Genomic DNA, 25537 nt, shown 5'->3' with positions numbered 1-25537 from the left:
AATGTTTGTTAGAAGCGTTTATATACTTTCGATGCCTGCCATCCACAGAAATAGCAGGCAGATAAGGATTGTTGAAATTAGCAGTAGCAATGAACAAAGAAAGGCTTTGATCAGCATGGGGGATGGGGAGATAGGATACTGTGGTTCAAACAGTTTAGTGAAGTCACACTTGATTACCATCACGCCTTCCCCTGGATAAATAAGGGCAGGGGGAATGGGGGAAATGGCAGCCAGTTACTAGAAACCAGGACAAACTGCAGGAAAAAAAACTGCTCAGATCCCTTTAACCACTTCAGGACGACAGGATTACATCCCCTAGTGACCAGGCCATTTTTCACAATACAGGGCTGCGCAGCTTTGTCAGCGTGTGCACAGCCATACAACTAAGCACAAAAAGTAATCTAACCTCATTTTCTTGTCCTTAATAGGACACTCTTTAGGAGGTCTCTGATCGCTGCTGCGATCTTTTCCCTCCCACCCTCCCTAAAACGCCATAGGACGGTGATCGGCTCTTTTCCCCACCTCTCATAAGCATCAGCCTATGAGAGGACAGGCATTGTAAGCCGCTATTAGGGACTGCCGAGTGTCCCCCGTACTGCGCTGCAGGAGATCGCAGTGCTGTACAAACGTAAACAAAGGGGATTTCTTTCCCCTTTGGGTTGAAAACAGTCCGCTAGCTGCTCTGTGAATCGGCAGGTAATGATTGTGCATTCCCTGGTAAACTGCAGCTCCAAGACTTGATGCCAATCGGCGTTAGGCGCTCCTGGGGCTGCCGCCCGGTCATTAGGTAGTTAAATGACACCTGAGCTGAGAGGTAAATGGAGGCTGACATATTTTTTTCCTTTTTTACAATACAGATTGCCTGGCTGTCCTGCTGAACCTCTGTCGCTAATTTGCTAATGCCATTAGCCATGGACCCTGAACAAGCATGCAGATCTCATGTTTCTGACTAAAGACTGACAAGATTACCCACATGCTTGTTTCAGGTGTGTGATCCAGAAACTGCTGATGCCAAAAAGATCAGCAGGACAGCCAGGCACTGGTATTGTTTAAAAGGAAATAAATAGGGCAGCCTCCATATCCCTGTCACTTCAGGTGTCCTTTAACCATTAGCAGCTTCAATAGAGTTATCTCATTTGACATAAGCGCACTGCTTTTGAACAGCAGAACTCATTGTGCTCTAAATTCTTGGAATGCTTTGATCTCTCTCTACTAGCAGAAAATATAGAAACAGATAGACTTCCTCTGTTGTCTCACACTGCCCCCTAGTGACAAGTGGCCATAAATACACATTACAGCAGTACTAATTAGAAACAGGGAATTGTAACAAATAAGCAATGTATAAAATGTGTGAAAATAAATTGGCCTAGATCGCTTGCAAGCCTGTGAATAAATTGGCTGATAAGGTGTTAAAGGGTACCTGCACAGAGAAAATCGTGCGGATTTGCAGCATCCAATCAGCATATCCCGACCCGACCCGTCTTTACTGCAGTGCGACGGGGGTAAATTAAGGTCAACGGGTAATATTTGTCTTAGCTAGAATCTAGAGTCATCGGAATCACAAGACTGGCTGTACAGAGTTATAACCTCATACTTCATATCATCTGTATATCTAGCGGCTTGTTTGGAGCGTCAAGACTTTATGCGCCTTTTCTATCACTCCCTGTTAGTCTGTAAACTAACAAGCGAGATCCTTGCACCATCTGTTTCCTGACATGTGCTGTATGCTTAATAATGTATGCATGTTTATTGTCTGCCCCACCGTAAAGTGTAGCAGAGTACTATGGTGTTAAATAAATAACAGCCTGCACTGATTGAAGCTGAACTGCAGGCAGGCAGGCTAAACACACAGCTGAGATGCATTGTATCTGAATTACCTTTCTTGCCAAACAGCTGCAATTCTGTCCAGCCAGTCCGGTGAGTCAGAAACCTGCAACGGCCAGCAAGGCCCCAGTGTGGAGTCCATGCCCTTGTGCCCCGCTGTGGCTGAGCAATGTAGCATATTTAAAGAAGAACTGTAGCGATAATGCGTACGAGTGAATTCACCGCCGGGAGACTTGGGTGCAGGATACAGCCAATATACGGCTTATCCTGCTGCTGCACAAGTCCTGGCGGCGTTAATTACTATTCCCCCTCCAGGTCCATGTGGATAGTGGGGGAATGATGCAATTCTGCTTCCAGCGATTGCTGGCGGCCAAATTACAGCGTTTTACAAGTAACTTCAGCTCTGTCTTCTGACAGCGCTGACGTTACTCACTGTGCGCCGCTATAGCTGTAATTCCTATTACGGTCTATGGTGGCGCCAGCTGCACTCAAATCTTCTGCGCTCTAATCGACGTGCTCAAGCGAAAATAGCATCATGAATAAAATGACTTATTTACAATATTCATTTATAGATTATTTAGTCAGGGTCTGCCTATTGTAACATCTCCCCTGTCCCTGATTTACATTCTGAAATATTTCACAGGTGGTGACATCTTTAGTTCTGCCAGGTGATCTGTGCAGAATGTTCATTACTGAGAGTTCTAAGCACAGAGGGAAATTCTGCTTGCTTGGCAGTTGGAAAAAAAACATCATTGTTAGAACCTGTTCTAGATCACCTTGCTTCGACACCATTAACTTCTTACAGTTGCGTCTCACAGACTGTGAGATCACTTGACTCTCAACACAGCAAGCAGGAGATAGACTTTCTCAGGCTTCTTCAAGGTTTACGTTATTTATTCAAGAAACAGAAATACAGATAGACACAGTTCATCATATCCTAGCCATGCCAATCTTCATGTTGCGTTACAAGCTTCTTGATTAGACTTCCTGCTGAAGTCAATCAGGTACCTTCTTCCTAACTACGTTATACTAGACTACCTATGTACAGCATACATTATATCAGATTACATGTAGAATGGAAATACTTAGAGGTTCCAGTCAGCCTTTAGATCTAGTGGGAAAGTCAGAAGCAGAGTGAGCTCTGAGCGCCCACCTAGGTTTTTAATACCGACTAGGAAAGAGTTAAACGTGACATATTTGCCATCCCCTAGACCAGACTATTGGAAGAACCTCATCGTGGTGTCATAATACCCACCCACTCGATTAATATTTAATGTCACCTTTCCTTTACTTACTGGAATGTGGATATTTAGTAAATATGGCTGATGTTTATTGTTCCAGTGGCGTACAAGCTGAGGTCAGTGAGACCTGCGGCCTTGTCCATAGAACAGCTTCTTGGTATGTTCTAGTTCTGCTGACAGAACTTCAGATTTTCTCTCTAAGAGAAAATCCCTTAACCTCCTTGGCGGTAATCCCGAGCTGAGCTCGGGGTATGCCGCCGGAGGTCGCCGCTCAGGCCCTGCTGGGCCGATTTGAATTCTGTAAAAAGCAGCACACGCAGCCGGCACTTTGCCAGCCGCGTGTGCTGCCCGATCGCCGCCGCTCCGCGGCGATCCGCCGCGTGCAGCGGCGAAAGAGGGTCCCCCCAGCCGCCCGAGCCCAGCGCAGCCGGAACAAACAGTTCCGGCCGGCGCTAGGGGCTGGATCGGGCGGCTCTGACGTCAGGACGTCGACTGACGTCCATGACGTCACTCCGCTCGTCGCCATGGCGATGAGGAAAGCGAAACAAGATAGGCCGCTCATTGCGGCCTATCTTGTTACTTTCGATTGCCGGAGGCGATCGAAAGTACGCTTCCGGAGCGCCCTCTAGTGGGCTTTCATGCAGCCAACTTTCAGTTGGCTGCATGAAATATTTTTTTTTTTATTAAAAAAAAACCACATTGCAGCCTCCCTGGCAAAATAATTAAACCGCCAGGGAGGTTAAAGGGCAAGTCTGCACCCCAAGCCTTTTTGACTAACTCAGTCCAAATAACTGAGGCCTACTTAAATTATAACAATCATTTCCCACAATGCAACAAGGTTCACAGACGGGAAACTGTCAGGACCATGGTCATGACATCACACTGTGGGAGGGGTTTCACCACAATATCCGCCATACAGAGCCCCCTGATGATCCGTTTGAGAAAAGGAAAATATTTCTCATGAGAAAGGGGGTATCAGCTACTGATTGGGATGAAGTTAAATCCTTGGTCAAAGTTTCTCTTTAAACTCCACCCCCCAGCCTGATTGGACCGCACAGGTGAACAGCCAATGGATGAACATATTTTGCTTATCTAAACAAAGTCACAGTGTTAACAGATAACACAGTAGAGACGGACTGGCTCACTGCACAGCCCTCCCCCTTCCAGTCTTCGTGCGTATCTGTGCAAAGATAAAAAGGAAGACAACACCAAAACAAAATCAGGTACTTTACACAAAAGCAGAGCTAGTGCTGACTAATTCAGCACTGCCTTGTAAGTCTTCCAGGCCAATGCTGCCATTTTTCATACAGTAGGATATCTGCAACGTCTTCCTATCTCTGGTGTCTATTGCTCATGTCAGAGAGTGAGCCACTTCTATTTTACCACTTTCGGGGGTACTACCTCTCCACACCTATAATCAAGCAACCAGAGTGATGGGAAACGGCCTTCACAGGTTGAATTAGTACCCACCACCCACCTCTACTCCCATGATGTGGCACGGTGTTGTCTGCCCAACATTTAGCCAATCTACTATGCAATACTGTTTGTATCTTTTGCTGGATGCCCACTACTTTTTCCTTTGCATTACATATACTGCTTTCTTTGCCGCTATCGCTGGTGCACACCGGGGAGGACTAAACAGCATGGACAGAGCCCACACACCAGGGGCATTGCTAGTCCCAAAAATCAGTGGCACATGCCCTGGATCTATTCTGAGGTGCCCGGATGTCCCCCAGGCAGAGTCAGCTGTGGTGCCTCAATGGTGGGCATACTGGGAGCTGTAATGAATCAGTCTCGGGGTATGCTGGGTACTGTGGTGCCTCTATGTGGGGAGCTGTGGAGTATCTATGGGAGTATGCTGGGAATTGTGGTGCTTCAATGAGAGGCCCATGGGAGCATAGGAGGGGATCCATAAAAAGGTCAGGGAGTTCTATGGAGGAACTGCCAGATAACCTGGCAGCAGACCAGCTGACCAGCCAGCACAGAAGCCAGGTAACTCTGCCTAGCTACGTTTAAGTGACACTGCTTATTTATGTGGCTATGTATATGTTTTGTTCTTTTTATTTATGGGGAGGAGGCTTCATCCATCCTTTTTCTGGGCAGGCCTACTTAGACTGCTGTTGAAGAGAAACTCCGACCAAGAATTTAACTTTATCCCACTCAGAAGCGGATACCCCCTTTTACATGAGAAATCTATTCCTTTTCACAAACAGGCCATCAGGGGGCGCTGTATGGCTGATCTTGTGGTGAAACACCTCCCACATGAAACAAGAAAAGTACGTACTTTGGCAGCTTCCTGTCTGTAAACCTTGTTGCATTGTGGGAAATAGCTGTTTACAGCTGTTTCCAACTGCCAAAAAAGCATGCAGCAGCTACATCACCTGCCAGCAGTAAAAATGTCACCATGTAATAAATGTCAGAATGTAGATCAGGGATTTAAAAGATTTTACAACGGGCAAACACTGACTAAATCATTTATACATAATTATTGTAAAAATGAAGCACTTTTTTATTACATTATTTTCACTAGAGTTCCTCTTTAAGTTCACGTAAATTTGCCTCCACCCATGACCACACCCACATTCTGATGCATGACCACACCCATTTTCCAATTACAGTGCCCAAAAGTTCCCCAGTATCTCTTAGGTTCCTAGCAACACCCCTGCCACACATGGCGTGACTGTGCCGCTTGCTTTTCCTCCACTTCTTTTCGCTGCACATTATTTGCATATTCAGCAGTGCTGCATTATGGGAGATGTTTCTTGCTCACATAAAACGGCATGATTGCAAATACCTTCTGCTTGAAGAAGGCAAACCTATATCTATAAAAATGAGTGGCGAATGTGGCAGATCGGGGAAGTCAGCGAGGGTTATAGACGGGTCCTTCAGACTCCACCCCTGGATTTCCCACCATCCTTCTCCATCCTCTGAAAGGTTCCTTGGTCATTTTATGGGAAAGCGATAACCTTTCCACACTAGAATAGCTAAAGGGCACTTTTAATGGGATGTGTTTGAAGTCAATGAGCGTGAACTACAAATAGCCTACAACCAGATGCTTGCCGTACAGAGCGGGGAAACTGCAGGTCAACAAATGAACTGCATGTAAGGGTGCCAAAAGGTTCACAAGAATGCTACAGTTTTTAACAAAATGATCCTATTTTCCATATAATCTTTTCTTTCAATCGGAACGATCTTCTGCAATGTGAAACTGAACTCAGAACTTCCTCTCTGCTCTAGAGCTGACCATACTTCACTTGATGTATCCATATTGACCATTAACCTTCCTGGCGGTAGCCCCGGCGTAAGTCGTGCTGGAGGATTTCTCAGGCCCTGCTGGGCCGATTTGCATAATTTTTCTTTGCAACACGCAGCTAGCACTTTGCACTCCGATCGCCGCCGCTCTGCGCCGATTAGCAGCCGCTCGCCGCCGCCCCCCCCCCCAGATCCCGTGCGCTGCCTGGCCAATTAGTGCCAGGCAGCACTGAGGGGTGGATCGGGACTCCCAATGACATCACGACGTCAGTGACGTCCTCCCGCCCGTTGCTATGGCAACGGGCGAAGCCCTCCAGGAAATGCCATTCTTTGAACGGGATTTCCTGATCGCAGATCGCTGCTGACGATCGAAGCGGGTGGGGGAGGGTTAAATAGATCCCCTGTACACATTTACCAAGATAATTTCTTTAAAGCGGACCTGAACTCAGAACTTCCTCTCTGCTCTAAAAGATAAGCAACAGCATAATAACCTTTACAGAAAGACATTTCTTTGTAACAGCTGGTGGGAGAGGGCCACTAGACACCAGGGAACTGTATATGGGAGGGAGGGGGGCACTAGACACCAGGAAACTGTATAGGGGAGGGAGGGGGGCACTAGACACCAGGGAACTGTATAGGGGAGGGAGGAACACTAAACACCAGGGAACTGTATATGGGAGGAAGGAGGCCACTAGACACCAGGGAACTGTATAGGGGAGTGAGGGAGACCATTAGACACCAGGGAACTTTAACCACTTCACCCCAAAGACAATTTTACCCTAACGGACAAGAGCGATTTTCACCTTTCAGTGCTCATCCCTTTAATTTGCCAAAAGCTTAATCACTACTTATCACAATGAAATGATCTGTATCTTGTTTTTTTTTCACCACCAATTGGGCTTTTTGGGGCTGATATTTGTTTTCAGTAATTACTTTATTTTCAATGCGTTTTAAAGGGAAAAACAAGGAAAAAATTAAAAAATACACTATTTCTCCAATTTTATCCCCTATAGTTTTAATAGAAACACTGCTACTGTACATAAAACCCACACATTTTATCTGCCTATCTGTCCTGGTTATCACAAGATCTTAATTATGTCCCTAGTACAAAGTATGGTGACAATATAGTATTTGGAAACAAAGGTCTTTTTTTTTGTTGGGGTTTTTTTTTCCACTATTTTCACGTGCACGTGTACGGGAATGCAGATGCACGCGCACAGCAGCAGTAACACTGTCTGACTTATAAAAACGTCCTGGAGCCATTAAGAGGCTCTAACAGGACGTTTTTATAAGTCTAGATAAAACAGAGAAACCGAGAGCCCAATATAGTGTAGTATGTATTGGATCAGGGAGAATTAATTAAGACAGGAGTACACAGTACAGTCTCAAGGTCACGAATAGCGCCTCTGTGGAGGCAGAGGCGCTATTCGTGACCTTGAGACTGTACTGTGTACTCCTGTCTGTTTGTTGCCTGAGGAAGCGGGAATATACCCGTGAAACGCGTTGCGGTTCTGTTCATGGAGTATGTGAATAAATTGTCTTTATCTTAAGCGACAGCATCGAGTCTATTTCTGAGTGGCCGGTCCACCGCCGCCACCCGAATATTTTAAACATTTTAGCATATTTTATCCTTTTGGCGCCTCTGTACATCTACTTGTTTTTATAAGTCTGCTTGTCATTAAGTGGTTAAAAGGGAGATAGATAGGCACTGGGCATTGAGGTTGGCCAGCGACTTGACACCTCTAATATAGGATAATTCTATATGGAGAAATCCGTTTAGGAATGTGACTGAACTGGAGTGTACAATAGGAGCAATGACATGCAGTTTAGATCTCTTGGGAGGGCAGGTTTCTCCTGTTTTGGGGGGGATAACGTTGGTGCAGCACCGGATTGTAGTACATTTTACAGAAGCCACAAGAGTCGGCTGTTTATAATTGGATTTGCTTACATTAGGAGGAGGAACAGAAAAGGACTCTAAGTGCGGATCGGTGTTCTATAAATTCATGCTAGGTCAATACAAAGCAGTCTCTGGAGGCGCGTTTATCATTAGGACTTTGCAGAGTCCGCAAGGTCAGCTCGTGCTACTGAGAGTAACAGAATGCTCCATCTTCACATATTAAAGGGACTTTCTAAAGCAAAAGATAAGACAGAGTTTGCATTTATGTAAACAAGGCAGTCAAACTCTGGGTTGGGAGGTCTTAAAAATACGATGTTCTCAGTTATCGTACAGCAGGACAATTTTACAGGGGCGGCACTGATGGGCCGCAATGCAGGCTTTATGAGAAACGTACACTTTAAGAACCACTATCGGGAAAATCCTAAAATTGAACATTCATGTAAACACATTCAAATGCGAAATACCGTATATTCTGGCGTATAAGACGACTGGGCATATAAGACGACCCCCCCCCAACTTTTCCAGTCAAAATACAGAGTTTGGGATATACTCACCTTATAAGACTTCCCCTCTTCCAACGCACCCCCCCTCCCCCCAAAAAAAACATCATATATACTGGTGCTGTACTGTATGTGGTACCCAGTATTATTATTTTTTATTTATATAGCGCCAACATATTCCGCAGTACATAGGCGATTGACTGGTTGGATTGGTCAACTCTCCCTCTCCCTAAGCAAATTGGTCAGCTCAGCGGTATGGAAGAATAGATCGCTCTGTACCCATAAAACACGCCTCTTTCACCCTTCTGGCCCCGCCCTTGTATCCAATTTACCTCCTTCTCTGCCTCTCAGATCTCGCACATGTGCGCCTGCGCCGCTTCACTACAGTCCTCAGCAGCGAGATCTGAGAGGCGGTAACAGGATAGGGCGGGCCAGACGCTCTCCTCCTTCCATATCCTGGGCGTTCCAGACCTTGCAGTATGAGCGGTAAGCTACCCCCCAGCATTTGCGTCAATCGCAAAATCTCCAGCACCCAGTAATTAAATATCAGCATGTCGCATACGCGCATCACTCGACATCAATGACTTCATAAGATTTTCAAGGGTTAATAAGTAATCTTATACGCCAGAATATGCAGTACATTTCTTCCAGGGTAAAAATGAGCCTTAAAATACAGTTTTCCTACGTTGCTGTCACACGTTCCGCAGTCCTGGCTGCTTCGTCGGAGATCATCTGACGAAGCAGCTAGGACTGCCGAACGCACGAGAATTAGATCAAAACATTGCTAAGTGAGAAGTTAAAAGATAGGTTGATATTCGCTATATGGGGTATGTGTGTATACAAAGAGGGAGATACTGCTTGCTTGGCATTTGGCAACAGCTGTTATCTCCCACAATGCAATGATTTTCAAGGACAGGAAACGGTCATGGCCCTGGCACCACACTGTGGGAGAAGTATATCTGCCACACAGCCATGCCTCATGATCTATTAGCTAAAGATTTCTCAAGGGAAAGGGGGTATCATCTACAAACTGGAATGAAGATTAATTTTTCATTTAATTTCCTCTTTAAAGGACACCTGAAGTGAGAGGTATATGGAGGCTGCCATATTTATTTCCTTTAAAGCAATACCAATTGCCTGGCTGTCCTGCTGATCCTCTGCTTCTAATACTTTTAGCCACAGCCCCTGAACAAGCATGCAGCAGATCAGGTGTTTCTGACATTGTCAGATCTGATCAGATTCTGACACTCCTGCAGCCAAACTGATCAGCAGGGCTGCCAGGTAACTGGTATTGCGTAAAAGAAAATAAATATGGCAGCTACCATTTCCCGCTCACTTTAGTTGTCCTAAAGAGAAAACATAACCAAGAATTTAACTTCATCCACATCAGTAGCCGACACCCCCTTAACCATGAGTACGTTTTTCCTTTTCACAAACGCATCACCAGGGGGCTCTGTATGGCTGATATTGTGGTGAAACCCCTCCCACAGTGTGATGTCAGCACCTAGGTCCTGACAGTTTTCTGTCTATGAACCTCGCAGCATTGTGGGAAATAGCAGTTAACAGTTGTTTCCAACAGCCAAAAAAGCAAGCAGCACTGACATCACCTGCCAGCAGTAAAAATGTCACCATGTGATAAATGTCAGAATGTAAATCAGGGAGAGGAAAGATTTTACAACGTGCAAACACTGGCTAAACCATTTATACATAATTATTGTAAACATGAAGCACTTTTTTAATACATTATTTTTACTGGAGTTTGTCTAAGGGTGGTAGAATTATAAAACCGATATAATGAAGACATTTCCTGTGACCTCAGTGTGTGTGCGTTGTGAATGTGCGTCTCATCTCATCAATACTGTGCGCACCCAAACCGAATCAATACATTGAGGCAAATACCGGTCTCTTCCCTTAATGATGATCCATTTATTTTCCAACAAATTAACAGGACAAGCTGTGACTGAACCAGTTATTGCTCCCCTGAGGATCCCGGTGTCTTGTCTTATTGGTGCAGCTCATTCCATTACACACTGTCATCCATTGCAGGAATGGAGAGACCTTGTGAATGGGAGCAGCTTAATTCAAACAGTGAAAACTAAAGTCTACCTACAGTTATTATATGGGGATGGAGGAGGCCCCCCCATTGAAAAGGATGTTTGTTTAAAGAAACACTGAAGTCTCACAAAACCCCACTTTTTATTTCTGATTGCTCTACAGTATTAATGTGCCACCTAAAACGCTGCATACCCGCGGCTGAATACTCACTATAACCCCCCGAAATCCCTGGGCAAAAATTCACGACTTTCTGGGTTGTGGATTTTGCTGCCCTAAGGAGGCAGAGCTTTGGGCTGTTGCTCTGCCTCTACTCACGTCCATCAGCGCTGATCGCCGCCTCTCCCCCGCCCCTCTCAGTGAAAGAAGACTGAGAGGGACGGAGAGAGGCGGTGATCAGCGCTGATGGACGTGAGTAGAGGCAGAGCTACAGCCCAAAGCTCTGCCTCTACTAGGAAGCGCTGCCCAAATATCCCTCGGGGGATTTCCGGGGGTTATAGTGAGTATAGTGAGTATTGAGTCGCGGGTATGTGGCAGGTATGTGGCGGTTTAGGTGGCACATTAATACTTAACAGCAATCTGAAATCAAAAGTGGGTTTTTCTGAGACTTCAGAGTCTCTTTAAATAAGTAGCAGTTCATATAAAAGAGGTAGAAAAAATTTAAAAGAATACATACGTTATTTTATTAAACACCTTAAAAAGACAACGCATTTCATGGGTCTTTACAACTCACACTGGTAAGTACCTCTGCATTGTACAAACATACATCTGGTCAGGGCCGGATTTACCATAAGGCACTGTCGGCACATGCCTACAGGCGCCTGATGATAGTAAGGCGGCTCACTCACACTTTCCCTATGCAGAGTCCTAATGAGAGTGTAAATGAGAGGTTACTCACCCTGCTCTCAGCGTTCCACTGACAAGATCTCCCCTCAGTCAGGGGCACCTCTAGCTACCTAAAACTAAGGATACCTGTAGTTACTTAAAGAGAACCCGAGGTGGGGTTCTGACAATGCTATCCACATACAGAGGCTGGGTCTGCTTATAGTGCACAGCCTCTGTTGCTATCCAGATCCCCCTTAAGTTCCCCCTGCGCTCTGCAATCCCCCATAAATCATGTGCCTATAGGCCCCTGTGAGCTAAATCCAGGCCTGCATCTGGTGCAGCTACCTCTACATTATATGGGGCTCCAGTGCTCTTTTTTGTGTTTTTCTAGACGGGCCTTCAGACTACTCCATACATTCTCCTTACTACCCACAGCTTGTAACTATTCACACGCCTGAATGTTAAAGACATTGGGAATCTAGATTAAAAAAAAAAAGCCAGATACTTACCTAAGAAGAGGTCCTAATGAGCCTTCCCTCTCCTCTGCCGATGCCCTCGGTGCAGCTGTAGATTCCTCGTTTGAATCCCCTGCCGCGAGGGACTTTGGAAGTCTTCGGGAGCAGAGTCCTCCCAAAGACAGGTGGCTTCTTACTGCGCACGTGCGAGTGTGAGATAGAAGGTGCTTGCGCCTGCACAGTATGGAGTGGCCTGTTTTCAGCAGCACTTGGGCTCCCGAAGACTTCTGAAGCCTCTCTTCGGCAGCGGAGACAGCCGCATTTCATCAAATTGGTCGAATGCTGCTACAGGAGATCCTGCGCTGAAACTGACACTAGGAGAGGAGACGGAAGGTTCTATAGGACCCAGAGCTTTCCCTCTCAAATACCGTATCTAGCTTTTTTTTTTTATCTCGATTCCCAATGACTATAATGCTGGCAATACACCATACAATTTTCTGTTAAGGGGCCCACGCACCTAACGATTTTCGCGCCGATATACAGCAGATTCGATCACTGTTATCGAATCTGCTGTTAAATTGTTGCGCAAACGTTGCCAGAAAACAATCGTTCCCATCGATCCGTCCATGAGGAAAATTTTGCTCGATCGCCGGCGGGTCGGAGTACGTTGATAGTGGCGTTCGAATGCCCAACGACCGACACTAGCTGCAATCCATTACCTGCTCAGGCCGGCGCGACTCCCCCGGTCTCCGCTGTCTTCTTCTCCGCGCTGGGCTCCGGCTGGCTTGGCTTCACTGAACTTCCTGTCCCGGCAGGAAGTTTAAACAGTAGAGCGCCCTCTACTGTCTAAACTTCCCCCAGCAGGAAGTTCAGTGAAGCCAGCCGGACCCAGCGACCAGCGCGGAGAAGAAGACAGCGGAGACCGGGGGAGTCGCGCCGGCCGGATCAGGTAATGTATGCAGGGGGGGCGTTAGCTTCACAGATTGTGATTGGTTTCATGCTGAACTCAATTCACAATCTGTTTGCAGTAAAGGCAGTCATACAATCCCTCTCTAGTCAGATTCGATCAGAGAGGGATCTATCTGTTGGTCGAATCTGATGGCAAATCGACCAGTGTATGGCTACCTTTAGATTCTTCTGTAGATTTTTCTGTTATGGTGCGTACACATGCACTACTATAAAGCTGGCCATACACTGGCCCAAATTGCCGCCGTTCAACAGCAGATTCGATCACTGGGATCGAATCTGCTGCCAATCGTTCGCGCTAATTGCACCCACCGATCCAAATTTCCTCCCGAAATCGGATCGGTCCGTCGGTTGCGCCGTGCGGGAAATTACCCTCGATCGCCCGCGGGTAGGGAGCGCGTCGCTAGTGGCGGCCGATCCGATACAGGTATACATTACATGAAGCTGGCTCCAGGAGCAGCTCAACAGATTGTGATCGGTTTCAGGCTGAAATCGATTCACAATCTGTTTGCAGTAAAGGCAGCCATACGATCCCTCTCTGATCAGATTCGATCAGATAGGGATCTGTCAGTTGGTCGATCTAATGGCAAATCGACCAGTGTATGGCTACCTTAAGGAACAACGGGTCCGTCGGACCCTCCCGCTGGGCAGATGTTCCAGAGATAGTAGAGCGTGTGTGCAGTCTGTCTGCTCAGCGGATCGCTCAGAAACAGCCTTATCAGTCTGCAGACAGACTGCACACACGCTCTACTATCTCTGGAACATCCGCCCAGCGGGAGGGTCCGACGGACCCGTTGTTCCTTAACGTAGTTTGCGCAACGATTTCACAGCAGATTCAATCACATTGATCGAATCTGCTGTATATTAACAGAAAATCTAACAGAAAATTGTATGGTGTATTCCCAGCATTAGTCCAGATTCAGGCCTGTATACACAGCCACTCGAAAGAAGGGGGGCCAACAAAAGTGATAAGTTTCTGACTATAGTGGCAGATTTAAATACCCCGATCCATGATAGATAGGTATAGACACCAGATCATTACCATTTGCCTTGAATAGTTATAGGTAAAAATAAAAAGGCTAAATAGCTTCAGCTGCTTGCAAGTCTACTTCTAACTCTGGTCATATCTTCTCTTCATTCCTATATGTTCCAGCCTTCTTCCCCCATCATGACCATTAATTACCAGTATTATGTATTAATATGGCACTGACACCTGCAGCACTTTACAGAATACATAGTCATGTCACTGACTGTCCTCAGAGGAGCTCACACTCTAATCCTACCATAGTCCTAGTCTAATGTCCTACCATATTATTATTATTTACTTATATAGCACTGACATCTTCTGCAGCACATTACAGAGTACATAGTCATGTCACTGACTGTCCTCAGAGGAGCTCACACTCTAATCCTACCATAGTCCTAGTCTAATGTCCTACCATATTATTATTATTTACTTATATAGCACTGACATCTTCTGCAGCACATTACAGAGTACATAGTCATGTCACTGACTGTCCTCAGAGGAGCTCACACTCTAATCCTACCATAGTCCTAGTCTAATGTCCTACCATATTATTATTATTATGTATTTATATAGCCCTGATATCTCCTGCAGCACTTTACAGAGTACATAGACATGTCACTGACTGCCCTCAGGAGGAGCTCACAATCTAATCCTACCATAGCCATAGTCTAATGTCCTACCATATTACTATTATGTATTTCTATAGCACTGACATCTCCTGCAGCACATTACAGAGTACATAGTCATGTCACTGACTGTCCTCAGAGGAGCTCACAATCTAATCCCACCATAGTCATAGTCTAATGTCCCACCATATTATTAGTATGTATTTATATAGCACTGACATCTTCTGCAGCACATTATAGAGTACATAGTCATGTCACTGACTGTCCTCAGAGGAGCTCACACTCTAATCCTACCATAGTCCTAGTGTAATGTCCTACCATATTATTATTATTATGTATTTATATAGCACTGACATCTTCTGCAGCACATTATAGAGTACATAGTCATATCACAGACTGTCCTCAGAGGAGTATATAATCAGTGGCATAGCTAGGAAGCAGTGGGCCCCAGTGCAAGTTTTAGATTGGGCCCCCCAAGCATGCTATATATAACAATAAATATGATGCAACAAAACCAATCAAGGACAACCACAGAGTCAGAGATGTAAGAAGGGGATAGGGGACAGTGTGTCAATGATCACTACTATTCAAATCATGTATAAAAGTGAATATTATCAGCACAGGACCAATAAAAAGCTAATGCTGTGGTTGAGTGTGTGCCCCACGGGGCCCCTCTAGCCCAAGGGCCCCGATGCGGTCGCTACCTCTGCACCCCCTATTGCTACGCCACTGTATATAATATAAACCTACTATAGTCATAGTCTGATCTCCTATCATATGTATTTATAGAGCACTGGCTTTTTTTTTTTGCAATATTGTACAGACTACATAGTCATGTAATCCTACCATAGCCACAGTCTAATATCCTACCATATTATTATTATGTATTTATATAGCACTGACATCCTCAGTGGCATGACTATGTACTCTGTAATGTGCTGCAGACGATGTCAGTGCTATATTAATACATAATGATGTGGTAGGACATTACTGTATGACTATGGTAGGATTAGATCATGAGCTCCTCTGAGGACAGTCAGTGGCATGACTATGTACACTGTAAAGTGCTGCAGAGTGTCCTCAGAGGAGCTTACAATCTAATCCTACCATAGTCCTAGTCTAATGTCCTCCCATATTATTATTATTATGTATTTATATAGCAGTGACATCTTCTGCAGCACTTTACAGAGTACATAGACATGTCACTGACTGCCCTCAGAGGGGCTCACACTCTAATCCCTGCCATAGTCATAGTCTAATGTCCTACCATATTATTATTATGTATTTATATAGCACTGACATCTTCTGCAGCACTTTGCAGAGTACACAGTATGACACCGCACCACCCATAAAGGCATTTCTGTACTCTAATATTTCTTCAGAAATTCCGCCGGCAGCCAGAACATGCTCTGCACATCCATCTGCTCTCCCGATTCTGTACCTTGCTTTAGAGGCAACAGATTAACCTCTTGTTGACAGCTAACTGTGCTGCGACATGCTGCAATCAATATCTCATGAAGAGCTCAGGCCATTCACTGCAAGTATCTTTTTCTGAGCAGAACAAAAATGCCATCTGCAGGGTAACGGTGTCCTTGTTATTGTTAGTGATTTATATAGCGCCATCCTCTCCGGTTGCTCAGTGCAAGGAAGCTACAAACACGGGCAGACAATACGAAAACACTAACCTGTAAATACCGTGACCAGGGGAAAATCAATCAGAGCTGTGATCTGGAGCAGAGCAAAATCCCTGCAGGAGGAACAGTGAGCAGCGGGAGTTCTGCACACCATCAGAGCAAGCCTACCGTGCTTTCCCGAAAATAAGGCCTACCACAAAAATAAGGCCTAGCATCGTTATTCAGGATTGTTGGGGATATTCAAAATAAAGGCCCGTGTACTCGCCACATGATTTTCCGGATGACCAACTTTTTTTGAATGACGAGCAGTCGCTTCTGCGATATCGTGACATTGGTACAGGTGCGCAATCCCAGGAACGACGTCTAGCAATGCACCCCTACAACGACCATCATGGCGGTTAAAATCAATAATCATAGTGATAGATTTCAAAGCCAGTTAGCAGCTATTGTACTACCCAGAAACCACCAGCTTACTCAAAATCCCTTGCAGGACTTCAAATCTGCAATTGGCTAATTGCAAATAGATTTTGAAATCGCAAACACTAAAATAAATTTTGAAACAAACAAGAAACGAGCATGCATAATTGAAGCAATTAATACTGCTAATTACACCAGTGTTGGTATGAGTAGGGGGAATAGCTCATAGACCTGAGGCAATACCTGGAAACAACAAAAGAAAAAAAGCAGCCCTTTTGAAATCAAACTATAGAACACTATTTGAGAAAAATGGTCGAAAGGCCAAAAGTAAATGCGAAAAAAAGTCTTTATTGATGCCAGCTACAAAAATATTTAATAGTTAAAATTTTTGTAGCTGGCATCAATATAGACTTTTTTTGTATTTACTTTTGGCCTTTCTGCCAATTATTTTTCTCAAATAGTGTTATAGAGTTTGATTTCAAAAGGGCCGCTTTTTTTCTTTTGTTGTTTGCACTAAAATAAAATCGCTTAAAAAAAAAAAAAACAGCCAGCACTTGCAGCTAAAATCTCTTTAGAAAGCGCTAGCAAAAATGCTGAGCAATTTGGAGTGCGGTCAGCGATCTGTAGTGGGCCTCAGGCCCCTTTTAAATCAGAGAGGATTTTGGCCGTTTTGACGCCACGTCCATTGTGTGCGTTTAAAGTACATAGACTTTCATTTTACATCACATCTAAAGCTGCGTTTTTTGTGCTTTGCGGTTCAACGTTCCCTGGAGCTTTAATCACGCGACGTTTGCATTACAATGAAAGTCCATGTAAAGCGCAAGTTCCGAGAAGTTATCATGTATTTTTTAAATGTTTTAAACGCACCCACTCTCAGGAAAATGTAGGTGATTTTAATATCTTTTGATTTTCAACTATGTGCTATGATGGATTAAAAAACACAATACACCACAACGCATATAAAATGCATACATCAAAACGTATGCGTTGATCCGTCACCAGCGCCATTTCAGATGTGAGCCCCCTAGGGTTTATAAAAGAGACTTCAGGCAGCTACGGTATACATTTAAAAACAAAAAATGTATTGGCAATAGAATTGAAGCAGGACTGATAGGGGAAACCAAAGAATGCAGCCACCCCTAAAGGAATCACACTCAAAAGACAATACAAGGCTCAAAACAATAAGGGTTATACAATACAGTAACACTTGTAAAGCACTTTTCTCCCATACAATGATCATAGATACAGTATGTCTCAGATCAATACAGGGTTGCAGGCTGGACTGTTCATAAATGCCAGAATAAACAGACGGCTTTTCAGTTTGGACTTAAATGCTTCCAGGGATGAAGATGACCTGATTGGGTGTGGCAGGGAGTTCCAAAGTGTAGGGGCAGCATGACAGAAGACCGTCTCCAAAGGTTTTGAGGTGGACTCTGGGGGCGACCAAGTTATTAGAACCTTTTGCTCTAAGATTGTAGGAGGTGTGACACCGTTGCAACAAGTCCTTCAGGTATACGGGGCCCAGATTGTACAAGGATTTGAATGTTAATAAGCCAATCTTAACCACTCTGCGACCGCTTAACGCTGATTGGTGGACGCAGAGTGGCTCCCCCTGGACCACCTAATGCCGATTGGTGTCAAGTCCTGGGGGAGGAGATTACGGGGATTGTGCATTTCCCCCTCTGCTTTAGTTACAACGCTCCGCTCAGTAAACAGCCTGCTAGCCCGCGATCTATGCGCAGCGCTGTAAAGGGACAGCTTGGTGACAAAGCTGTCCCCTCGAGTCGCCCACAATGTGATCCCCATAAACAGCTAAGAGAAAAGTGTCCAAACATAAACAGAACCAAGCCACCCAGAATAATATTCAAAAGTACAAATCTTTATTGAATACAGGGACAGACAATATTAAAACCAATATTAAAATTCACCATAGGTGAAACACGGCGGTATAATTATGTCAAGAGATAATTCGTAAATACAAAATAGATTGTCCTCACAACAATTCCCCCCCCCCAAAAAAAAAATATATTATACAGACCATAAATGTAGGACTTCCAAAATATAACGGTATCATATCAAGACTAATAGATCAAAAAGGTGCACTGAATTGGAAAAAAAAATTGCCTGGTCAGAAAAAAATTAATATAACACCCTGTGTTATTTTCAGGGAAACTCGATAGTACCAGGTACCGTACATTCCAGAGAGAGTTCTACTTAAAGGAATACTATCGATACCCAAGTGTTCTAAAATGACAGTGTGCAAATAATGTCTAAGTAGCTGTGTAAACATTTTCCTACTTTTCATGATAAATAGAGGCAAAAGCTGTAATTTATTGAGGGTCGGATTTAGCTATATTGGGACAAATCAATTGCAGAAGGGGTGTCTGCCTCAATGCACAGCCAGAGTTGCATATCAGACTACAGAAAGCAAATATCAAACATATCAAACTCTGAAAGCAAAAACAGTATGAAAAGCTGTGAGAATTAGTTACATTTCCTCTGCTCTCTTCAGACAGGTCAGTCAGAAACACAGGACACTGAAGCTGCAGCTGTTGGGAGCCCTCTTCTCTCTGTCACACACAGAGCTACACATAGAGTTACCTGATCAAGTGTGAGGGGAATTTCCCCTCTCCTCATGGCTCAGTCAGCGTCCAGTTTTGGTGTCAGTAAAGTTTGAAAGTATTTTTCTAACAGTAAACAAAGAGGTTGCTACTAAAATGTATACACCAGTACTTAGCAGCACTTCCCAAACAATTCCTGTGTCAATTGAAAAAAATATGTGACTTGATAGTATACCTTTAAACCCAAGTAGAACTGAAGCTACAGTGTGGGGAACAAGCTGCTTCTCATTGGTCTGTAGCTGTGTAAAAAGCTGGTCAGTGCGATGCAAATAATTCAAAGTTGATGCAAATTGTATGCATGAAAACAAAGCATTTCCAAGCTACACAGATTTGCATACGATTAGCATAAAATAAACCTGAACTCAGAACTATTAGTGCCTAATTAAAACTACCACTACTTTTGAGGGACAAAGTGCTTTTAACCTTTTAGCAGCCACATAAAGTAAAATTATGTGGCCACAGGGCCAAATGTTTTCTGCCGCTGGGGGTGTGTCTTCCCCAGCCTGGCTGGCTATACAGAGAGGCACAGGGAGCGTTTTTGTATCTACCTGTCCCTGCGGCTGTATCGGCTTCTTCTCTTCCTCCCCCAGTAGCAATGCAATCCTGACATCATCTTCTGATCACATGATAAGACATGCGATAGCGGCACAGAAGATAGTGTAAGCATTGCAACGCCGCCCAGTGGTGGAAGAGGGATAACGAAGTGTCTACTGAGCCCTGATCATGTCTTATTAAGCCGATCCAGTAGTCGGGCCAGGTAAACCTAAAAACACTACCTGCGCAGCTCTGGATAGCTGAATTAGGCAGCAAAAAGATTCCCTGTCACGAGTGGTCTAAAATGAGACAACTTGTGCAGGGCTGCTAAAAGGTTAAAGGATACCCGAGGTGACATGTGACATGATGAAATAGACATGTGTATGTACAGTGCCTAGTACACAAATAACTAAGCTGTGTTCCTTTTTTTCTTTCTCTGCCTAAAAGGAGTTAAATATCAGGTATTTAAGTGGCTGACTCAGTCCTGACTCAGACAGGAAGTGACTACAGTACCCTCACTGATAAGAAATTAAAACTATAAAACACTTTCCTAGCAGAAAATGGCTTCTGAGAGCAGGAAAGAGATAAAAAGGTCAACAATTCATAGATTTTAGCTCTGGCATAAGTCAATGAATGTGTCATTGAGCAAAAACAATAAAACAGTTAAAACTTAAAAAGCAGATTTAAACATAAAATAAAAGTGTGGAAAATCTTAAAAAGTCATTTTTAGGAGAAGGAAGATAGATGCAATTGTTTATTTAATTCATTTTCGCCGCAGGTGTCCTTTAAAGAGGTATCCATGACAAATGTTCTTTCTCGATATCCAGTTCAGTGAAACTTATGATGGACTTGTATTGTACTTGCATTCAAACTTTTAGATCTACTTTAACAGATAACTATGGGTGAGAAGGGACTAGGGAAAAAAAAAATCTACTATACTGGTTGAACAGCTCAGCTACTAGTCCTGATGGAGAGAGAGATCTGGCCTCGACAACCTAGCACACCAGTTAGCCCTAATAAGCCATCTCACATCTACCAAAAAAGCAAGGGAGCAGACAGGAAGTGTTGCTACTGATGACAGGAGTTGTGGGACAAGTAGGAGGTGTGGTTTCCGTATCGGCTATAAATGGCAGCCTGGTCTCTACCATGGAAGTAATTCTCCTGGCTGTTAGAAGTCCAGTCTTGCATCTGCTTTCTTCAGCAGACAGGATGGGTTATCAATCTGAAGACATAACAAAAGTTGTTTAGGTAATACCTTTAATGAATACCTAACTGTACCAGATTTCCTAGCAAGTTTTCAAAAAAGTCTAAGTTTCTTCTTCAGGCATGATACAGAAATAGATCAGAACCGTACAGTCTACAGAGAAAGTAAGGAGGCAGAGAGGAAGTGGCACTACCAGTGACCAGTCCAGATCCAGTACTGTATCATGCCTGAAGCGGAAACTTCGGGTTTCCAAAACTTGCAAGAAAATCTTGTACAGTTAGTTTTGTTGTAAAGTCTACAGGTTCTCACCGAACCACAAACAACTGAGGTGGTATCACTAATTGTTCACAAGTGACCAGGCAGGGCAGGAGGAACTAGGCTACAGAAGCCAAATCTCTCCATCAGAACAGAAGTTCCGTTTTCTTATCTGATGCCCTCTGGGATCAGACCGATAACTGGACTTACCTGGCTAAAGGGGCCCATACACTGGTCGATTTTAGTAATCAAAAGACTGATTCTATAGAATCGATCGATCAGAAATCGATTCTATCAAATTCCCCATTCGATCGATTTGTGGCTGATTTTGATCATTTTCTATTTGATCTGACAGGATGGAAAATCTAGGTGGATCTGCTGCTGGCAGCAGATCCATGGCCCATAGAGTTGCATTGGATCTAATGGTCCAATAATGCATTTAGATCGATTTTCAATTGATTTCCAATAGATTTCATCCTGAAATCTATTGGAAATCTGTTCCTAGTGTGTGGCACACATCAGATAGATTCCTGTCAGATTCGACTTGGCAGGCATCTGACAGAAATTATCTAATGGTCGAATCTGCTGTAAATCTATAAGTATATGGCCACCTTAAAGAGGAACTCCAGCCTAAACAAACATACTGTCATTAAGTTACATTAGTTATGTTAATTAAAATAGATAGGTAATATAATCTCTTACCCACACGGTTTTAAAAGAACAGGCAAATGTTTGATTTCATGATGGCAGCCATATTTTTGGTTGAAAGGAGGTGACAGGGAGCCTGAGACACAGTTCCAACTGTCTTGTGTCCTGAGCACCTCTCACAGTTGCTAGGCAACATGAACAACAACATAGGAAATCCCATCATGCTCTGCACAGCATCAGGGGAAAAAAGCCTGGGTTTTTTTTCTTTGATGGGTGGAGCTTAGTTAAAAATGCAGCTAAAAATGATGCTTTGGTAAGAAAAACAAAGTTCTGATGCTGTGAAACTGTTAAAGAAACACCAAGCCTTTTCAGTTCTGCTGAGTAGATTTTTAGTCCGGAGGTTCACTTTAAGTCCAATAATGCTTAATTTGTCTCCTCCTAAAATCTCTAGCCATGGTGTCAGAAGCCTTCTCACCCAGGTGTTTCATGGAGATAAATGAAGCTCTTGAATGACCTGCAATTCCATGCGTCTGGCAAATGTGGACAAAAAGGAAGTGATCCTCAAACGTCAGTGCAGTGCATAAAACCAGTTGTCTTTATTTCGAATACACACACAGGACATGAACATCCACCGGATCAAACTGACGCATATCGGGGTCAAGATGTGCCCTTAGTCATAGTTGTTAACTATGACTAAGGGCACATCTTGAGCCCGATATGCGTCAGTTTGATCCTGTGGATGTTCATGTCCTGTGTGTGGATTTTTGGAATTATGCATTCCACTGAAGTTTGTGGATCCCTTCCTTTTTGTCCACTATGGTCCAGCCGACCAGATCCTGCACCAGTGAGTACATATAGGGGTTTCAGAGCGTTGAGATTTTCTTCCCGACTCCTCCTGGTAGGTGCATTTTATTGCAGGGATGGGATTGATGGTGCCCATTACATACAGCAAGATGAAAGTCAGCCTTTAATCCTTCCATCACCTCATTCCCACCCTCTTTACCAATCGATATCTGTTAAATAAGACCTACATTTAGACTTGAGGTTCACCTCAAATAAGGTGGAAAGACCTAGCTTCACCCCATCCTTCTTTACTATTATACAATGTACTGATTACTGTGTGTTTGTGTGCAGGAACCATGGTGAGCAAGGAGGGGGAGAAATGCGTGTTGACATCCTCGGAAAGTGAAGCGGAACCAGCTGCTTCTTTAGCCTTAGAAATGAAATATGCATTGGACCCCAATCGGCAGATCAAGAAAAGGAATAAAGCCCTTCAAGTGAGGTTCAAAGACATCTGCGAGGCTCAGAACGAGCAGAGGGATAAACAGCTTTCCACGGTGCCACAGAGCGAGAGGAAGGATGCCAAGTCACTTTCTTACAAGGCTTATCGGAAGTACATGACAGTGCCTGCCCGGCGGTCTATACCCAACGTTACCAAGAGCACAGGGGTTCAGACTTCGCCAGACCTGAAAAAGCGCTACCAGACTTTTCCACTGGACCGTAAAAAAGGGAACCTGTTAAAAAACGCCTCTGGAGTGGATACAATGAAGGGCCAGAACAACGGATTTGTCATCGAGGTCGCGGATACAAAAGACCACAAAAGCTCAGGGGAGTCCAAACACTGCAGCAGGGTCGGCGAGAGAGTCATTGCCAACCTTACCGTGCACTCTAGTGAAAACATGGAGGTTGTCCCGTCAAGCAACTGCTCGGATGCATGTGGAAGCACTGATTTGCACAGCTGTACTAAAGAATCCCCTCCTGTTCGGAACCCAGCAGTCTGCACTTCGGAACAGGCCATCTGCCATTTGCATGAACCCAACAAACACGACAAAAGGCCATTAGGGAACCCGCAGTCCCACCACCCGCCACACGTGAAGGTACTTCTGAAGGAGGAGGCCACCATCCACCACCCCACCCTCAACCCAAACTTGACAGACCCCGAAGACTTGAGCGACATGGAGAGGACGGCGTGTCCCCTAACGGACGAGGAGGACAAAAGAACTACTCATCATAATGGCTTGCAAGGCCAAGATGTAAACCCCAAGGCCTGCACGGCGCAGTCACAGTGTCAAACGATGGAATGTAATGAGCAGGCCCTGCAGATAAATGTTTTACCCACGGATAAAAATCACCCTTGTCAGCCGGCGGTTGCTTTGAGTGATGAATGCCAACAAATTGTGCCTCACACGGAAGTGACAGACTTAAAAGCACAGCTTCAGAGCATGGAAACCCTTATCAGCTCTAGTCAAGAAACAATTAAAGTGCTTTTGGGTGTGATTCAGGAGCTGGAGAAGGGCGAAGCTCACCGGGAGGGGTAAGTGATATAAATGACTCAACGGTCACTTAAGCCGCATAATGATGTACGGTGATGTATGGCTGTTATTATAATCTGACATATTCTGCGAGCGCTCGGAAAATACCATACCCTACCGGTGTTTATGGGCTTAAAGAGCATCTGTCAGCTTCAAAAAAATAATGCTTTGACGTGCTGTAAATTCTCTAATTAGACAGAGCAGATTATTTTTGCCAGGTTTGTCGTGGTGTCGATTAATGTTACAATGAACTGGAAAAAAAAATTGACTGCAGTCATGTTGGATATTTCTGTGTAGTTTATCAGCACGGAGGAGGGGTCCTTCTGTATATTGATCCCTTAAAAAAATGTTCTTTGGTCAACGAAACAAGACAATTTAAAGCAAACCTAAACGAGTTTCACTTAGCTAAGGCTTCTACAAGCCCCCTGCAGCCGCCCTGTGCATGTGGCGTCACTGACCAATCCTCCAGTGCCCAGCAACGTCCCTCATTCGTTTGGAGAGCATGCCTCCAAATGTGGACGGGAGCGCTCCTGATGACTAGCCAGGGCAGTGCATGCGCAGTGGCGGACGACTCGCCAGGCCCGAAAGAGTGGCCTGCGGGAGACTGGAGAATCGTTCAGTGACGGCCAGGGAACAGAGCGGCTGCAGGGGTCTAGTAGAAGCCCCAGGTAAGTGAAACTCATTTTTTACAGTTCAGTTAAGGTTCCCTTTAAAAAAGTAGGGCTGAATTGAAACAGTTATTAGATACGAGGCTGGTCAATGAGATGCTATTAATTTCAAATAATGCAAATTTAGCAGCTTGGAAACTGGACCAATCATATTTGACATCTGTGAGCATTTCTAAGCTGCAAATATTTGCATAAAATTAGACTAACATTTGAATCAACTCGCACTTCTTAGCATCTCATTGACTACAGTTAATTGGTATTTTCATGATATCCAGAAATGTTGATGCACAGATTGCTGGATGATTGCTTGTGCTCCTCTTGCCTGGCTTGTACCTTACCAATACAGGTCCCACATGGTATCTCCCTTAACCCCCTATCACCTGTCTGACAATCTGTGGAAGTATAATTAGGTCAGTGAATAGAGACGTGATCCAACAAGGGCTTTCCATGCGTGCTATTGCGATGGTGCTCCTGTCTGGGTAGGAGCGTGGCCTTACTTGCCCTGTGAAACAGTGACTACTCTCGCACACAGACGGGAGCATGGCTGCAAAAAGGGAAAGAGTCCCGGCCAGCAGAGGT

The 25537-nt window shown here is 44.5% G+C and overlaps 2 protein-coding genes across 2 annotated transcripts in view; one reads left to right on the top strand and one right to left on the bottom strand.

Moving 5' to 3' along the window:
* The window catches only part of DOCK1 (dedicator of cytokinesis 1), a 589023-nt gene that overhangs the window by 291775 nt on the left and 271711 nt on the right, over window positions 1-25537 (bottom strand). The window lies entirely within an intron of this gene.
* Window positions 23117-25537, top strand: part of INSYN2A (inhibitory synaptic factor 2A) — a 52052-nt gene continuing 49631 nt past the window's right edge. Inside the window, exon 1 of the mRNA XM_068255106.1 lies at window positions 23117-24292. Within this exon, the coding sequence (XP_068111207.1) occupies window positions 23118-24292 (1175 nt within the window). The 5' untranslated portion in view covers window position 23117. The remainder of the gene's footprint in view (window positions 24293-25537) is intronic.

Source organism: Hyperolius riggenbachi, chromosome 10, assembly GCF_040937935.1.
Source record: "Hyperolius riggenbachi isolate aHypRig1 chromosome 10, aHypRig1.pri, whole genome shotgun sequence".
Lineage (NCBI taxonomy): Eukaryota > Metazoa > Chordata > Amphibia > Anura > Hyperoliidae > Hyperolius > Hyperolius riggenbachi.
This window is presented reverse-complemented; position numbering and strand designations above follow the sequence as displayed.